This window comes from Acinonyx jubatus, chromosome A3, assembly GCF_027475565.1.
Source record: "Acinonyx jubatus isolate Ajub_Pintada_27869175 chromosome A3, VMU_Ajub_asm_v1.0, whole genome shotgun sequence".
Lineage (NCBI taxonomy): Eukaryota > Metazoa > Chordata > Mammalia > Carnivora > Felidae > Acinonyx > Acinonyx jubatus.
The window spans coordinates 117,249,629-117,263,850 of record NC_069388.1 but is presented as its reverse complement, the minus strand read 5'-3'; the positions used below and the strand labels follow the sequence as shown (position 1 = coordinate 117,263,850).

The 14,222-nt window shown below is 41.2% G+C and overlaps 1 protein-coding gene, 1 non-coding gene and 1 pseudogene across 2 annotated transcripts in view; 1 reads left to right on the top strand and 2 right to left on the bottom strand.

The window, feature by feature from the left end:
- Window positions 1–7,484, top strand: part of HADHB (hydroxyacyl-CoA dehydrogenase trifunctional multienzyme complex subunit beta) — a 40,020-nt gene extending 32,536 nt beyond the window's left edge. Inside the window, exons 10-16 of the mRNA XM_027033368.2 lie at window positions 597–718; window positions 3,010–3,089; window positions 3,170–3,217; window positions 3,814–3,901; window positions 4,222–4,296; window positions 4,701–4,865; window positions 6,556–7,484. Coding sequence (XP_026889169.1) covers window positions 597–718; window positions 3,010–3,089; window positions 3,170–3,217; window positions 3,814–3,901; window positions 4,222–4,296; window positions 4,701–4,865; window positions 6,556–6,591 — 614 coding nt within the window. The 3' untranslated portion in view covers window positions 6,592–7,484. The remainder of the gene's footprint in view (window positions 1–596; window positions 719–3,009; window positions 3,090–3,169; window positions 3,218–3,813; window positions 3,902–4,221; window positions 4,297–4,700; window positions 4,866–6,555) is intronic.
- A 1,437-nt stretch (window positions 7,485–8,921) lies between these two features.
- On the bottom strand, window positions 8,922–10,678 carry LOC106967832 (FGFR1 oncogene partner 2-like; annotated as a pseudogene).
- A 1,823-nt stretch (window positions 10,679–12,501) lies between these two features.
- LOC113592537 (U6 spliceosomal RNA) lies at window positions 12,502–12,605 on the bottom strand. Its single transcript, XR_003412445.1, has one exon. It is a non-coding gene; the product is annotated as a U6 spliceosomal RNA (small nuclear RNA).
- Between the last annotated feature and the right edge of the window lie 1,617 nt (window positions 12,606–14,222).

Below are 14,222 nucleotides of genomic sequence, written 5' to 3'. Positions count from 1 at the left end.
GTGAATAAATACCTTAAGAAAGTAGGGTGTCCTGGGCACCTGGGTGGCTTAGTCAGTTAAACGTCTAACTTCAGCTCAGGTCGTGATCTCACGGTTCGTGAGTTTGAGCCCCGCATCAGGCTCTGTGCTGACAGCTCAGAGCCTGGAGCCTGCTTCGGATTCTGTGTCTCCCTCTCTCTGCCCCTTCCCCGCTCATACTCTGTCTCTCTCAAAAATAAATGAACATTTAAAAAAAAAAAGAAAGAAAGTAGGGTGTCCTTTTGTTAGATCATTTAGATTATTTCCCAGATGTCTTAAAAATATAGTTCAGGGGTGCCTGACTGGCTCAGTTGGTAGAGCATGCGACTCTTGATCTCAGGGTTGTAGGTTCAAGCCCCATGTTAGGGGTAAAGATTACTTAAAAAAAAAAAAAAATCTAAAACAAAGTATTGATTAAGATTCGATGATATCTTAATAACTGTAAAAGATTTTCTTTTTAGTAAATAGCTATGGGTTACATTTCATTTGTTCTTATAGTTTTTAAAACATTTCTCTGGAGAAGATATATAAAGCTTGTACTTCTTTAGAGTTAAAAAGTTCATGTTTTTTTTTTTTAGGAAAAGATACAGTTACCAAAGATAATGGCATTCGTCCTTCGTCTCTGGAGCAGATGGCCAAACTAAAACCTGCATTCATCAAGCCCTATGGCACAGTGACGGCTGCAAATTCTTCTTTCCTGGTAACTATGTGTGCTCTATGTGTTTACTAGTGACTTTTATATCTGTGGCCTTTCAGTAGAAAAGCCTACAATAGATCTATTTATATGTATTATAGAGGCGTAAACATCTAAGTTATTCATTATAAAGATATTAAAATGGGATTATTAAAAAAACAAAAAGAAGCCTAGTTTTGAGGCCTTCACAGTCACCTAATCTAGCCACCATTCTGATACAAAAAGCTGTTCACTTCAGGCATTTAACCAGTCAGGAAGCTCTGATTAGCTCTCCTAGGCACTGGGGGTAGAAAGGCCAGTGATGATAATGCCAGGAGAAGATGCGGTGGAGGTTGTAAGCGCAGGCTAACAGAGAAGACGCACACGGGGGGAGTCAGAGAGGCTCCGTAGAGGAGGTAGCATCTGAGCAGCAAATCTTGAAGGAAGGGTACAAGCCAGTTCAAGAAGTGTAATAAATGCATTCTAGGCAAGGGGAACAGCAAAGAGGTATGAGAGCGAGGGTTTCTTTGGGGAAAAGCTTGGTTGGAGCATAGGATGTGAATTTGAGGAGTTGTATGAGATGTGGAAAGTAGGCGGAGAGTGTGACAAGTTATCTTTTAGCTCCGCTTGTTAGAAAATGATGCTCTATACTGGTCCCCAATTACGTTACTATAAGCGATTTCTATAAGCGTTTTCCTATAAAACATATAGAATAAGTATATCTACCCTCATTTCTTGGGGTGGTGGTTTTATTTATCAGCATATAGCTTCATATCCTTCCTCGTTTTTTGGCTCAGAGCCAAAGGGATGTTAACTAAACATCCCTTTGATTCTGTTTCTGCTCATAAGATGTGGTTTCTTTTCTCCTACCACCTTGGGGTATAGTCCTCTGGATAGAGTCTAGCTGGTCAGCATTTCTTTTACAATGTATCTTCCTTACCTGCATGGGTAACATGGGTACATGTTGACATGTTTGACCTTGTTAAGTGACTACTTAACGCCCACTCTTGGGCTAGGGGAGGGGTGCCTGGAATGATTCCAGCAGGATGGTACGCCACCATCTTGTTAGGCGTGAGCGGTGAAGGACTGGTTAGATAATCATTTCCACCACCAAATTGAATGATAGGGCCATATGGGGTGGGCTATACTCTTGCCAGATCTGAACTTCTTTGATTACTTCTGGTGTGTGCTAAAGGGGCGGGTTTAGTCATTGGAAGTCAGAAATGCAAATCATCAGAGGCAGCACATCACAGATAGGTGGGTTTTGGGCAATGTGTTGATGCACCACATTCATTGTAACTTTGCACAATGGCACATTGAACATATTAATGTAATGTCCATAAACCATTATTATGTATGGTCACCGCTGTTTCCAGACCTTATGGCTCCTCTGTTGGTGGTAAGGTAGCTCCATCGTGACTTCAGGGTTACTAAGTTAAAATAATATCATAGATTGTGGCAGAAATTGTTCTTATGTTGCAAACTCCGAAGTAGTGGGTTTTGGATTTTTTTTTTATTTTTAATGTTTATTTTTGAGAGAAAGAGGGTGAGCAGGGGAGGGACAAAGAGAAAGGGAGACACAGAATCCGAAGCAGGCTCCAGCTGTCAGCACAGAGCCCAACGTGGGGCTCAAACTCATGAACCATGAGATCATGACCTGAGCTCAAGTTGAACACTTAAACGACTGAACCACCTAGGTGCCCCTGGATTTTTTTTTTTTTTTTTTTGAGCTTTCTTTTAGTCATGGTATAAGGCTTTTTTTCAGTGGTAGCTCTTTGTCTCTCAACTTGATTTCTCAGTTGGTAAGAAGTATATAGGGTGTGTCCAGAGAGGAAAGACCATGGTTCCAATGTTCTCAGCTGCCTGCCAGTTTCTTTCATATCACCTCGAAGCCTGTGTTTCCTTCCACAGGCAGGAAACAAGTTCAGAAACAGTCCATAAAATGTAAAAATAAGTAAGTAAATGAGAGACTATTTTAATTCATAAGATTTCTCATATTCTGTGTCAAAAGCAAAAATCTTTTGGCTTAAGTTTATTATGAATACATACTTCTCATGTTACCTATTCTCTTTGTTCATTTTGATAATGATGGTACTTTTTGACAGGTTTTTCTACCCTCTTCCTTAAAAAAATGGGTCAGTGTGTGTATTTGGGTCGCCCATTAATTATGGATAAAATGAAAATAGTTTTGTTTTATAAAATCTCTGTATACAGTGTAATTAGTTGATAGATTCAGGAACACTACATAGAAAATGGTTGTACAGAGACTTCCAGAAAGGCTGAAGAATTTAACGTTATTGTTCTCCTTAACATTTCAGACTGATGGTGCATCTGCAATGCTGATAATGGCAGAGGAGAAAGCTCTGGCCATGGGTTATAAGCCAAAGGCATATTTGAGGTAAAGTAAATGTTCAAATAAATGGCCGCCTCAGTTTCTTTATTTTATTACTGGAGCTAACCCCTCTGTTTTTTACCTAGGGATTTTGTGTATGTGTCTCAGGATCCAAAAGATCAACTTTTACTTGGGTAGGTAACAGTGTAGAAATAGCCTAGGACTATCATTAGAAGTATTTGATTACCCACATTTATTATATAGATTTTAAAGTACATTAAGTTCTGAGTTCATAATTGTTTTGTGTGTTGGATTCTTAAAAATAATCCTTTATGTTGGTATATTATTTTACAGTTTTGGATTTTCTTCCTCTTGTTTGTATACATTTCTACATATATAATGTATTCTTTTTTCATTAAGGTGTCATAAGCATTTTTTCATATTGCTACATAGTCTTTATAATGGCCTTTTATGAAAGCCTCCTGGTGTTTAGACTGTCTTCCCATCCCTCACAGCTCTGTGTTTTTCTAATTCTTCACATTATTTGTTTGCCCTTCTCTTTCATAGTTTGTTTATTAGCTATATCCCTGACTCTAGAATGTAAACTTTGTAAGGACAGAGGCTATGTCTGTTTAGTTCACTCTTGTGCCCCCAATACTTAATATTTGTACAGAAGCAGTGAATGAGTGGAGGGCATTATAATACCTTATGTAAAACTCACCTTGGAGGATAAGGAGTTCTTAAGGTTAAAAATTAAAGTTTTAACACATTACTTATTTTTTCTTTTTAGACCAACTTACGCTACTCCAAAAGTTCTGGAAAGGGCAGGATTAACAATGACTGATATCGATGCTTTTGAATTTCATGAAGCATTCTCAGTAAGTCACTTAAAAGATACATATCAAAGGACTGTAATCATAAAAAATGTATTGTGTTGGGGAGATCCAAGTGTGTTTTATGATAGTGTTATAAAACACAAGTAGAGCTTTATATTTGAAATACCTATACTGTTGGAAGGGGTGTTAAGTGGGGGGAATCCAGTTGTGCAGTTTTGAAGACATACCTTTTGCTGTGATCTCTTAGAGGCCCTTCAAAAGAAGCAAATGTTTCCTTAGGAAGATTTCACTGAAAACTGATGTAAAGATTTGCTCAACTTTAATGTCAAGGGACATTAATAACAAGGTCCTTTCCCTTGTAGGGTCAGATTTTGGCTAATTTTAAAGCCATGGATTCTGATTGGTTTGCACAAAATTACATGGGTAGAAAAACCAAGGTAAGTGATTAAAAGCATGCTTGAATTTCCAAAGCACAGTAATATTTGGGCTGTTAATAAAAATATGAAGGGGAAAGCAATTCCTTTTTATGAAGAATTTTTTATTTTAGTAAATGTATTTATTTCTTCGTTGGAAAATAGTTCCTGGAAATCTTTAGAAAAAATGAAAGTAAAATTCTGTTTTGTCTTTTGTTCTTCCAGTTCTGGTGTTAGGTGAAGGTAAATAGACAGTGGCTTTCAGAATTGACCTAGAATTTCTTTCTTTACGATAAAGTAATACGTGACGTGTCTCAAGTTAGTCATTTTCTCCATCTCTGTTACCTTCCTCTTGCTAGGAGTCTGGCCTGATTCTTAATCTTAAGTAAACTCATCATTATATTTGTGTCTGTTTTTGTGGGAGCCAGGTTGGGTCACCTCCCTTGGAGAAGTTTAACAACTGGGGTGGATCGCTGTCCCTGGGACACCCATTTGGAGCTACTGGCTGCCGTTTGGTCATGGCAGCTGCCAACAGATTACGGAAGGAGGGAGGCCAGTATGGCTTGGTGGCTGCCTGTGCCGCTGGAGGGCAGGTATGTCACAGCAGCTTCAGAGGTGCTTCTGGAAAGTCATTTTCTTGCAAACCAAACCAGCTCATTCCAAGCACGTTTCATTTGCTTCACTTTGAAACATCCTTAGAGCAGTATTTCTGATGACAGACAACTAAAAAAAAGCAGCCTATTTTGAGGGAGGAGGGTACAACTTTAATTCTTGATCGTACTTTGGAAGGAAGGTAGTTTTTAAACTCGAGCTATTTCTATTCCTAAAATAATGTTTATATATATTTTTTAATTTTAAAAGGAATACATCCTCATTATGTTTCTATATACAAAAAGCGTGTAGAAAAAAATGAGAGCCGGGGCACCTGAGTGGTTCAGTCGGTCAAGCGTCTGACTCTTGGTTTCAGCTCAGGTCATGATCTCATGGTTTCGGGGGTTCAAGCCCCACATCGGCCTCTGTGCTGAGTGCGAAGAGGGATCCTCTCTGTACTTCTCTCTCTGCTCCTCCCCCAGTTGCACTGTCTCTGTCTTAAACTGAAAAAAAAATTTTTTTCTTAGATAAAATTTTACTCATTTATCTAGTCACCCTGAGGTCATATTTATAAAATCTCTCCGAAAAGTAAATTATCTTTCCTGAAAACTGAATTATACCTTAATTGGAAAATTAATTTACTGCTGGGTAACTTATTGCTGTTTATTTGGGGGGAATTTGTTATTCTACAGATTTCTTTCATTGGCCTTACTTGCATTACAGACACAACTTCCTACCTGCTACATATGGCATTTCACTCTGGGAATAAAATCCAAAAGGAGGGCTGATTGTAATCTTTTTGTCCCCAGTCCTGAGGGAAACAGATCTGGTTTTCTTCCAGATTACAGAAACTTTTCTGTTGCTGATCAAGATAAATAATAAGCTATATAAAAGTTTAAACATCTTGCATTTAAAAGCCTTTATTTATGACCTGTCTCAGAAACTGAAGAAACAAGGGGTCAGTTATTTGTAGGCTAGAGTATTTCAGACTTCATGATGAAAAGCACTTTTCAGTCTGTGTACCTTTGTCCAGAGAAAACCATAGTCAGGACTGGAGCCCCCCCCCCCGCCCACATGTCTGTGCCAGGCTTAACTGAGGGAGATAACGAGGGCACAGTATTGTGCGGGGTGGGCAGCCCACGTGGGTTAGTGTCTTGTGGTTTCTAGTGTGTACTCCCTGGTTGTTCACCTAGCACACAGAGTAAAACCCAATACCGGATGCTTTTGTGGATGAATGAAGAATACCACCCAGTACCTTTCTTCTAGAAGTTTACAGTCTGGTGAAGGCGAGAGGAGATGATTAAAAAGTAGATTAAACTTGGCATTGTTTCATCAAGAGCCAAATAAGTGATGCAAATGTGACTGGGAGACCAGAGGAGGAATCCCGCATTGTGGATATAGAGTAGAGTGTCTCAGCGTTGTCTCTATTAACATTTGGGGCCAGATAATTATTTGTTATGGGGGGGTTGTGTTCCGTGTTGTAGGATGTTTAGCGGGATCTCTACCCACTAGATGCCAGTGGCAACACTCCCCTTGCCCATACACACACAAGATCACACAGTGTTTGAAAGGCAGGCCCAGGATCGGACTCCAAAGCCCGTACTTTTCCCATTGTTCCCTTTTGCCTCAGGACTGGCTGGATTCATTGCCTTCCGTTGCTCTAACGGAGCTCTTTTTTTTTCTCCTTTACAGGGCCATGCGATGATAGTGGAAGCTTATCCAAAATAATAAAGGAGAGGTGACCTGGAGTTTCTGCGCAACACTCGCACTAGGCAATGCCATTCCAATGCATTACTAACTGACATCCTTAGTTCCTATCTCCTCTTAGGAAAAGACAATTTGTGGCCTTCTGTTCAATACTTTGCAATTAAGCCTTGCTAGTATTCTGAGCTTTTCAGTAATCACGGCTTACTACTCTTTCAGGGATTTCTTAATCAGCAGAATCTCTCAGTGTTATGTTTAAACAGTTGTTTGGGGGCTCTATTTTCATTAAATACTTAAATGAGTGGTTGCAGTTCAGGAGAGAGGTTCTCTGAGATTTGGAATCATCTTTGTAACATTTGCAAAGTATACTCCTTCCTATTTGTGACCTAAAGATGCGTGTGTTCTATAAAATACAAACCAATGTGCCTAAAGAAACTTAATTATGGAAAGGTAATTCAGAGTTTAAATGTCACTGAAAACTTACAGTAAATGTTTAGATATATAAGTACCCTGTTACACTTAATAAAGTGAGGGAGTATTGAAGAACTGTTTGCCTTAGTTTTTACCAGAGGTAAAGGGTGGTTCCCTTGGCTTGGGGGCAGATTTTGCCTTTAATTACTCATTTGTAACTTTTAGCCATTTTAGTCAGTCATGTGGCTGCTAGGGGTATAAAGAGGGTCCTGCTTTAGAATAACACCTTTTTGGGGCTCCTGGGTGGCTCATTCGGTTGAGCATCCGACTTCCGCTCAGGTCACGATCCCACGGTTCGTTGGGTTCGAGCCCCGCGTTGGGCTCTGTGCTGACAGCTCAGACCCTGGAGGCTGCTTCTGATTCTGTGTCTCCCTCTCTCTCTGCCCCTCCCCTGCTCATGCTCTGTCTCTCAAAAATAAATAAATGTTAAAAAAAAAACCAAAAAACCATTTTAGAATAACACTTTTTTCCCCATTGCTCCTTGGGGGTAAATTTATTTCACTGTTTGGAGATGTCTCTGCCAGGATTTAAGTCAAGTGTAAAGAAATTTTATAAATAAAAACATTAAAAACCTTTTTAAAAAAGGGGTGCCTGGGGGCTCAGTTAGTTAAGTGTCCGACTTTGGCTCGAGTGATGGTCTCACAGTTCATGGGTTTGAGCCCCACGCTGGGCTCTGCTGACAGCTCCAGGCTGGAACCTGCTGCGGATTCTGTCTCCTCCTCTCTCTCTGCCGCCCCTCCCCCCTGCCTGCCCGCCGTTTGCGCTCTCTCTCAAAAATAAACCTTAAAAAAAAAAAATGGCCTGTGTTGAAATAAGAACTTTTGTTTATGTGACAGAATGGAAAGACAAACCACAAAAGGGACAAAGATACAGATACATCCTACAAAGGAGATACGTCTCTCTCTCTCTCACGATCTATGTCACCCTGATATAGATCTATCTTTTAAGGGATCCAGGCTATATGAAGAATTCCCGTACATCAGAAAGAAGAAAGATGACTTACAAAATAATGGGCAAAAGATATGAACCGGCATTTTTTAGAAAATAATGTAGAAATGGAGAATAAACATGAAAAAGAGGCTCATTAGTAATGAAAAATCAAATTAGGATCATAATGAGCTATTCTTTTATACCCATCAGGAAAAATGAAGACTCCGTATCAGGTGTTGATGAGGATGTGGAACAATAGGAACGATCACACACCGCTGGTGAGAATACAGATTGATATGAACCACTTGGAAAACAGCTTGGCATCTTGCACATTTGCATAGGACACACGGTCTGTGACCCAGCATAGGAATGTCAGGAGACGCGTGCAGGAGAGTGCATAGCACCATTCATTGCTCTTTAATAGCAAAATATTGTAAATAACAAGTGTTCATTGACAGGACAGGTTCAAAAACAGGCAAAACTTAAGTCTGTTTCTGAGATGCCTACATATGAGATAAAAATGTTTTCTAAAACAGTTAAGGGAAGAGAAAAGAGGTCTTTCATACAGAAGAATTCCAAATAATACGTGTAGACTCTGTGCTCCAGGAAGTGGGACATGTCCGTCCTCGGTTGAGTGTGGGCTGGACTTCATGTCTCAACTCCAGCAAATAGAGTATGAGAAGGGAAAACAAGGCATCTTTACAGTGGAGAAACATGGCAAGCACTAATTTCACTAAGTGACCAAGGTTAACATCAGTGCTGGCATGTAGATACCACATACTTCGGCATAATGTGATCAAAGGGGCACTTCACTTCAGGGGTATTCTTTCCAAATACCCATTTAGCCCAGTTGGGTCATAAAAAAAACATGCAACACAAACTGAGGGACATCTACACAGAATGTGTTCAAAACTATCAAGTTCACAAAAAATAAGAGAATATGGAGAAACTCAGACCAGAGGAAGCTAAGGAGACATGACAAATGTACTATGGTATCATGGGTTGGATTTGAAACAGAAAAAGGACATTAGTGGAAAGATCTGGAAATAATGGTGTTTTGTTTTTTACCTTTTTATCCTCTTTAATCCTATAATCACAAAATAAGAAAAGTTTAGATTTCAGTTGATGTTAAAGTCCGTTTCTATTTCTAGTGGCTTTTAAAAATTTACATACTAGATATATATTTTGTAAAAAATCAAATGAATACTTATAGGCGCGCCTGGGTGGCTTAGTTGAGCATCAGCTCTTGCCTCTGGCTCAGGTCGTGACCCCAGGGTCGTAGGATTGAGCATTGGGCTCCACACTGAGTATGGAGCCTACGTAGGATTCTCTCTCTGTCTCTCTCTCTCCCCCTCCCTCCCTCCCTCTGCCACTCTTTTCTGCTCACTTGCATTTTCTCTGTCTCTAAAATAGTAAAGAAAATGTCATTGCCAATCCACTGTACATACTATAGGGGAAAAAAAAGCATAGCTTGAGATTGATTTTTCTGTTAACTCATTCACTTTAGTAGACCAGTCCCAGTGACCATCTGAAGTATATGAAACTCAAAGACTTACAGGCTCTTCAGCTCTTCCTCAGACTCTGGTTGCTACTGGTCACTAATACTGTCAAAGATGGACTTTCAGACACATCTTTCCTAAGGTTCAAAAATGGCACCTGGGTGGCTCAGTCAGTTAAGCCTCTGACTCTTGATTTAGGCTCAGGTCATGATCTCACAGTTCCTGGGCTCAAGCCCTGAGTTGGGATTCTCTCCCTTTCTGCTCCTCCCCTGCTCATGCACACGTGCACTCCTGTGAAGGACCTCTCTCAAGCCTTTGTTTTCTTGTTCAAGTTGAAATGTTTGTTCCAGTACCTTGCACCCCTGTTGCTTATCAGTTTCAATGGCTTTCCTCATTACTGCTGTCATTTCCGTTATCTGATCAACATGCAGTTGGAATTTCTGATTTGCTTCCAAGTGCCTCCTCTCCAGTCCATGTTGAGATGTTTCAAAGATGTGTCAGGATGCATCAAGGAAGACTCCAGAGCTGTTACAACAACCCATGTCAGTCTGGGAGTGCTGCTCTTTTGACTTCATCATTATATCCAGATCATCTTTTTTGCTAGCCGTTAGCAGTCTAACTATGGATGCTCTTCCAGGGATGTATGCAATTCTTTGTTCTTTGGTTGTACTTCTCTGATTTGTCTGCCTTCTTGCTGGATTCCCATAACCAACGCGGACTGTGGCCGATGTCTTGCAACTTCGTTAAGTTCTTGAATTTCTTCCTGATCCTGCTCATCACGTCTGCTCGCTTGTTGAGAGCGGTGGTTTGCTCGGTCAGAGATTCTGCTGCGTCATCACAATCTCTCAGTCTTTCAGCAAGCGCATCAGCATCATTGAGTGCCTTGTCAGTTGTGCAACTCATTTCTAAAGGAGTATTCTGGTCTCCCTCCCCTGCAGCCATCAGCTGTGGTGTTAGGACTCAAAGCCTCTGCTAACTGGGGCCCACGCGCTCAAGGGAAGAGACTCCTCTCGCCTGTTCAGCTTCTTCAGCGAGCAGACGCAGAACCCAGCAGAGGCAGTCAGTGGAGGGGCGGCTGGAGGGGGCAGCAGAGCTGAGCCCCATCACTGGCCCAAGGAGAACCTTCTGGAGATAAGTTGGTTTTTGTTTAAGCCCAGAAATAAATCTGATGTGGTCCAATGATTTTTGGCAAGAGTGCTAAGACCGTTTAATGGAGAAGGGACAGTCTTGTCCGCAAATGGTGTTGGGAAAATGGGCCACCTGCAAAAGAATGAAAGTTGGACCCTTACCTTACACCACGTACAAAAATTAACTCAAAGTGGATCAAAGACCTAAACATAAGAGCTAAATTGATAAGCTTCTTAGAAGAAAACAGGAAAAGCTACATGACATTAGATTTGGCAATACTTTCTTGGCCATGACACCAAAAACACTGGCAACAACAGCAACTAAATAGGTTGGACTTCATCAAAATTAAAAATTTCTGTGCATCAAAGGGCAACCTATTGGAGAAAATATTTGCAAGTCATATATCTGATAATATCCAGAACATGCAAAGAACTCTTACAACTCAACAACCAAGAAATAACCCAGTTTAAAAATGGGCAAATGATTTAAATAGGCGTTTCTCTAAAAAATATATACAGATGACTGATAAGCACATGAAAAGATGTTCAATATCACTAGTCAACTAGTTCAACATCATTAATCAAAACTACACCGAGATACCACCTCACATCCATCAGGATATCTGTTATCAAAAAACCAGAAAATAGGGGCACCTGGGTGGCTCAGTCTATTGAGCATCTGGCTTCGGCTCAGGTTATGATCTTGTAGTTTGAGTTCAAGCCCCCCGTCGGGCTCTGTGCTGACAGGTCAGAGCCTAGAGCCTTCTGAATCTGTGTCTCCCTCTGTGCCCCTTCCCTGCTCGCTCGCTCGCTCTCTCTCAAAAATAAATAAAAATATTTTTTTAAAAAACCCACAGAAAATAGCACACGGTGGTGAGGATGTAAGAGAAACCAGAGCCTTTGTACGCTGTTGGTGGGAATATAAAATGGTCCAGCTGCTATGGAAAACAGTATGATCATTCCTCAAAAGATTAAAAATAGAATTATTATATGATCTAGCAACTCCATGTCTAGGTATGTACCCCAAAGAATTGAAAGCAAGGATTTGTGCACCCACATTCATAGTGGCATTATTCACGATAGCCAATAGGGGAAAGCGACCCGAATGTGCGTTGACAGCTGAATGTGTGTATACACACGGTAAAGTACTATGCAGCCTTAAAAAGGGAGGCAATCCTGGCACGTGCTACAACATGGATGAACCTTAAGTGAAATAAACCAGTCACCAAAGGACAAACACTGTATGGTTCTACTTATATAAGGTATACAAAATAGTCACCTTCGTTGAGACAGGAAGTAGAATGACGGTTACCAGGGACTGGAGTAGGGGGAATGGGGAGTTGCTGAATAGGTATAGAGTTTCAGTTTTGAAAGATGAGTTCTGGAGATTGGTCGCACAGCACTGTGAATGTACCTTCCACTGTGCAACTGTACGCTTGGTTAAAGTGGTAAATTTTCCGTGTTTCACCACAAAAAAAATTTTCTTAGTGTTACGTTGATCACATTCAGAGTAGAAGTTACCTCTGGGCGGGAGGCAGTGGGATCGGATTGGAGAGGGCTTTCGTGGCGTCTCTGAAGTTCTAGGTCTGCAGTTAGGTCACGTTCACCCAGCTTTACATAAGTTACATGCTATTTCTAAACATTCTTTTTTTTATATTAAATATTATTTATTGTCAGATTGGTTCCCATACAATACCCAGTGCTCATCCCAACAGGTGCCCATCACCCACTTTCCCCTCTCCCCACCCCCCCACCCACCCTCAGTTTGTTCTCAGTGTTTAAGAGTCTCTTATGGTTTGCCTCCCTCCCTCTCTGTAACTTTTTTTCGCCCTTCCCCTCCCCCATGGTCTTCTATTGAGTTTCTCAGGATCCACATATGAGTGAAAACATATGGTATCTGTCTTTCTAAAAATCTGGAATGCTGCACGAATTTGTGTGTCCTCCTTGCACAGGGGCCGTGCTAATCTCTGTATGGTTTCAATTTTAGTATATGTGCTGCCGAAGCGAGCACTGTTTCTAAACATTCTATGCGTAAGAGAAACTGAGCGATTTTCGGTAGTGTGACTGCTACAAAAGACGACCCTTGGCTGTCATGGTTACAGATGCCTCCATCTAAAGTACACATTGCTGGGGCACCTGGGTGGCTCAGTCGGTTAAGTGTCTGACTTTGGCTCAGGTCATGATCTCACAGTTCGTGAGTTCAAGCCCTGCATCGGGCTCTGTGCTGACAGCTCAGAGCCTGGAGCCTGCTTTGGATTCTGTGTCTCTCTCTGCTCCTCCGCTGCTCATGCTCTGTCTCTCTCTCCTTCAAAAGTAAATAATAACATTAAAAAAAAAATAAAGTACACATTGCTGTTTGTTCTCAGGTACCTCGAACTGGTTACGCTATTTTTTTCATGTTTATTCATTTTTGAGAGACAGGGAGAGAGTACAAGTGGAGGAGAGACAAAGAGTGGGGGACAGAGGATCCAAAGCGGGCTCTGCCCCGACAGCAGACAGCCCAACGTAGGCGGGGCCAGAACTCACAAGCCATTTGATCAGGACCTGAGCCAAAGTCAGATACTCAACCCAGTGAACCACCCAGGTGCCTGCCCCCCTCCCCCGTTATGCTCTTCTTAAAGATCCCAACTTAAGTGCTTCCCTTTTCATATAAAACTTTAATTAGACCCTTTGTTCCACCAAATAACCATTTGGGAGGAGAGCCTTGACTTGCCCTCATCTTTCATTCACACTTCAGAAGTGCACTTCCCCCCTGTGCTCCCCTCCCTCACCCGCCACCTCCACCCTCCCACCGATTCTCTGATTCTGAGCAAAAGTCCCTGTTCTTGCTGTGGTCTGTATAGTTCATTCATTCAATAAATACTTAAACTGAGTACCTGTTACATGTCAAGCATATTTTAGATGCTGAAGCTACAGCAACCAGCAAACCAGACATTCTTTGCACCTTTGCATCCATCTTTCCGGAGAGAGGAATCCTAATTCTCAGCCTATCTTCTCCCCCTACCCTTTCTCATTTACGTTTTAAATTTTTTTCTCCAGGTCTCTCCAATTCCAGTCTCTCTCAAGGAATGAAAAGCTGTGGCAGAGTCTCCAGTCTTCTTCTGGGACTTAATGGATGACTCAGAGGTCCTCTGTCTGTGTCCGCTGTGGTTTATCTGGGACTCTGAACTGGTATGTTATGCTCTTTCAATGAAGAGGGATCATTGGTTGAGAGGAAATGGGAGAATGTGGGGATGAAGGACAAAAACACTGAGGAAAAATACTACTCAGGAAAGAAATGCATTATTGTGAAAGAGACCAAGCATTTAGACATGGTGCCAATGTTTGCCTGCCCTAAACTCAACCAGGAGCCCCTTTCCCCCTCCACGCTTAGGGAACTGTCAGCGATCAGACAGAATTGATTCCCAAAACAGAAGTCCAAGCTTCCTCGAGAACCTCTAATGTAGTCCACCCTTCTGTACAAATCTAAATTCCAGGGGGTATTTTGTTTATGGGTTTGTTTTTTGTTGTTGTTGTTGTTGTTTTTGCTTGACAAGTTTCTATTTTTAAATATGCAAAATGTTCAGAAGAACTCTTTCAAAATAACGTTTTTTCTACCATAGAAACTCATGCTCATTGTAAAAAATAA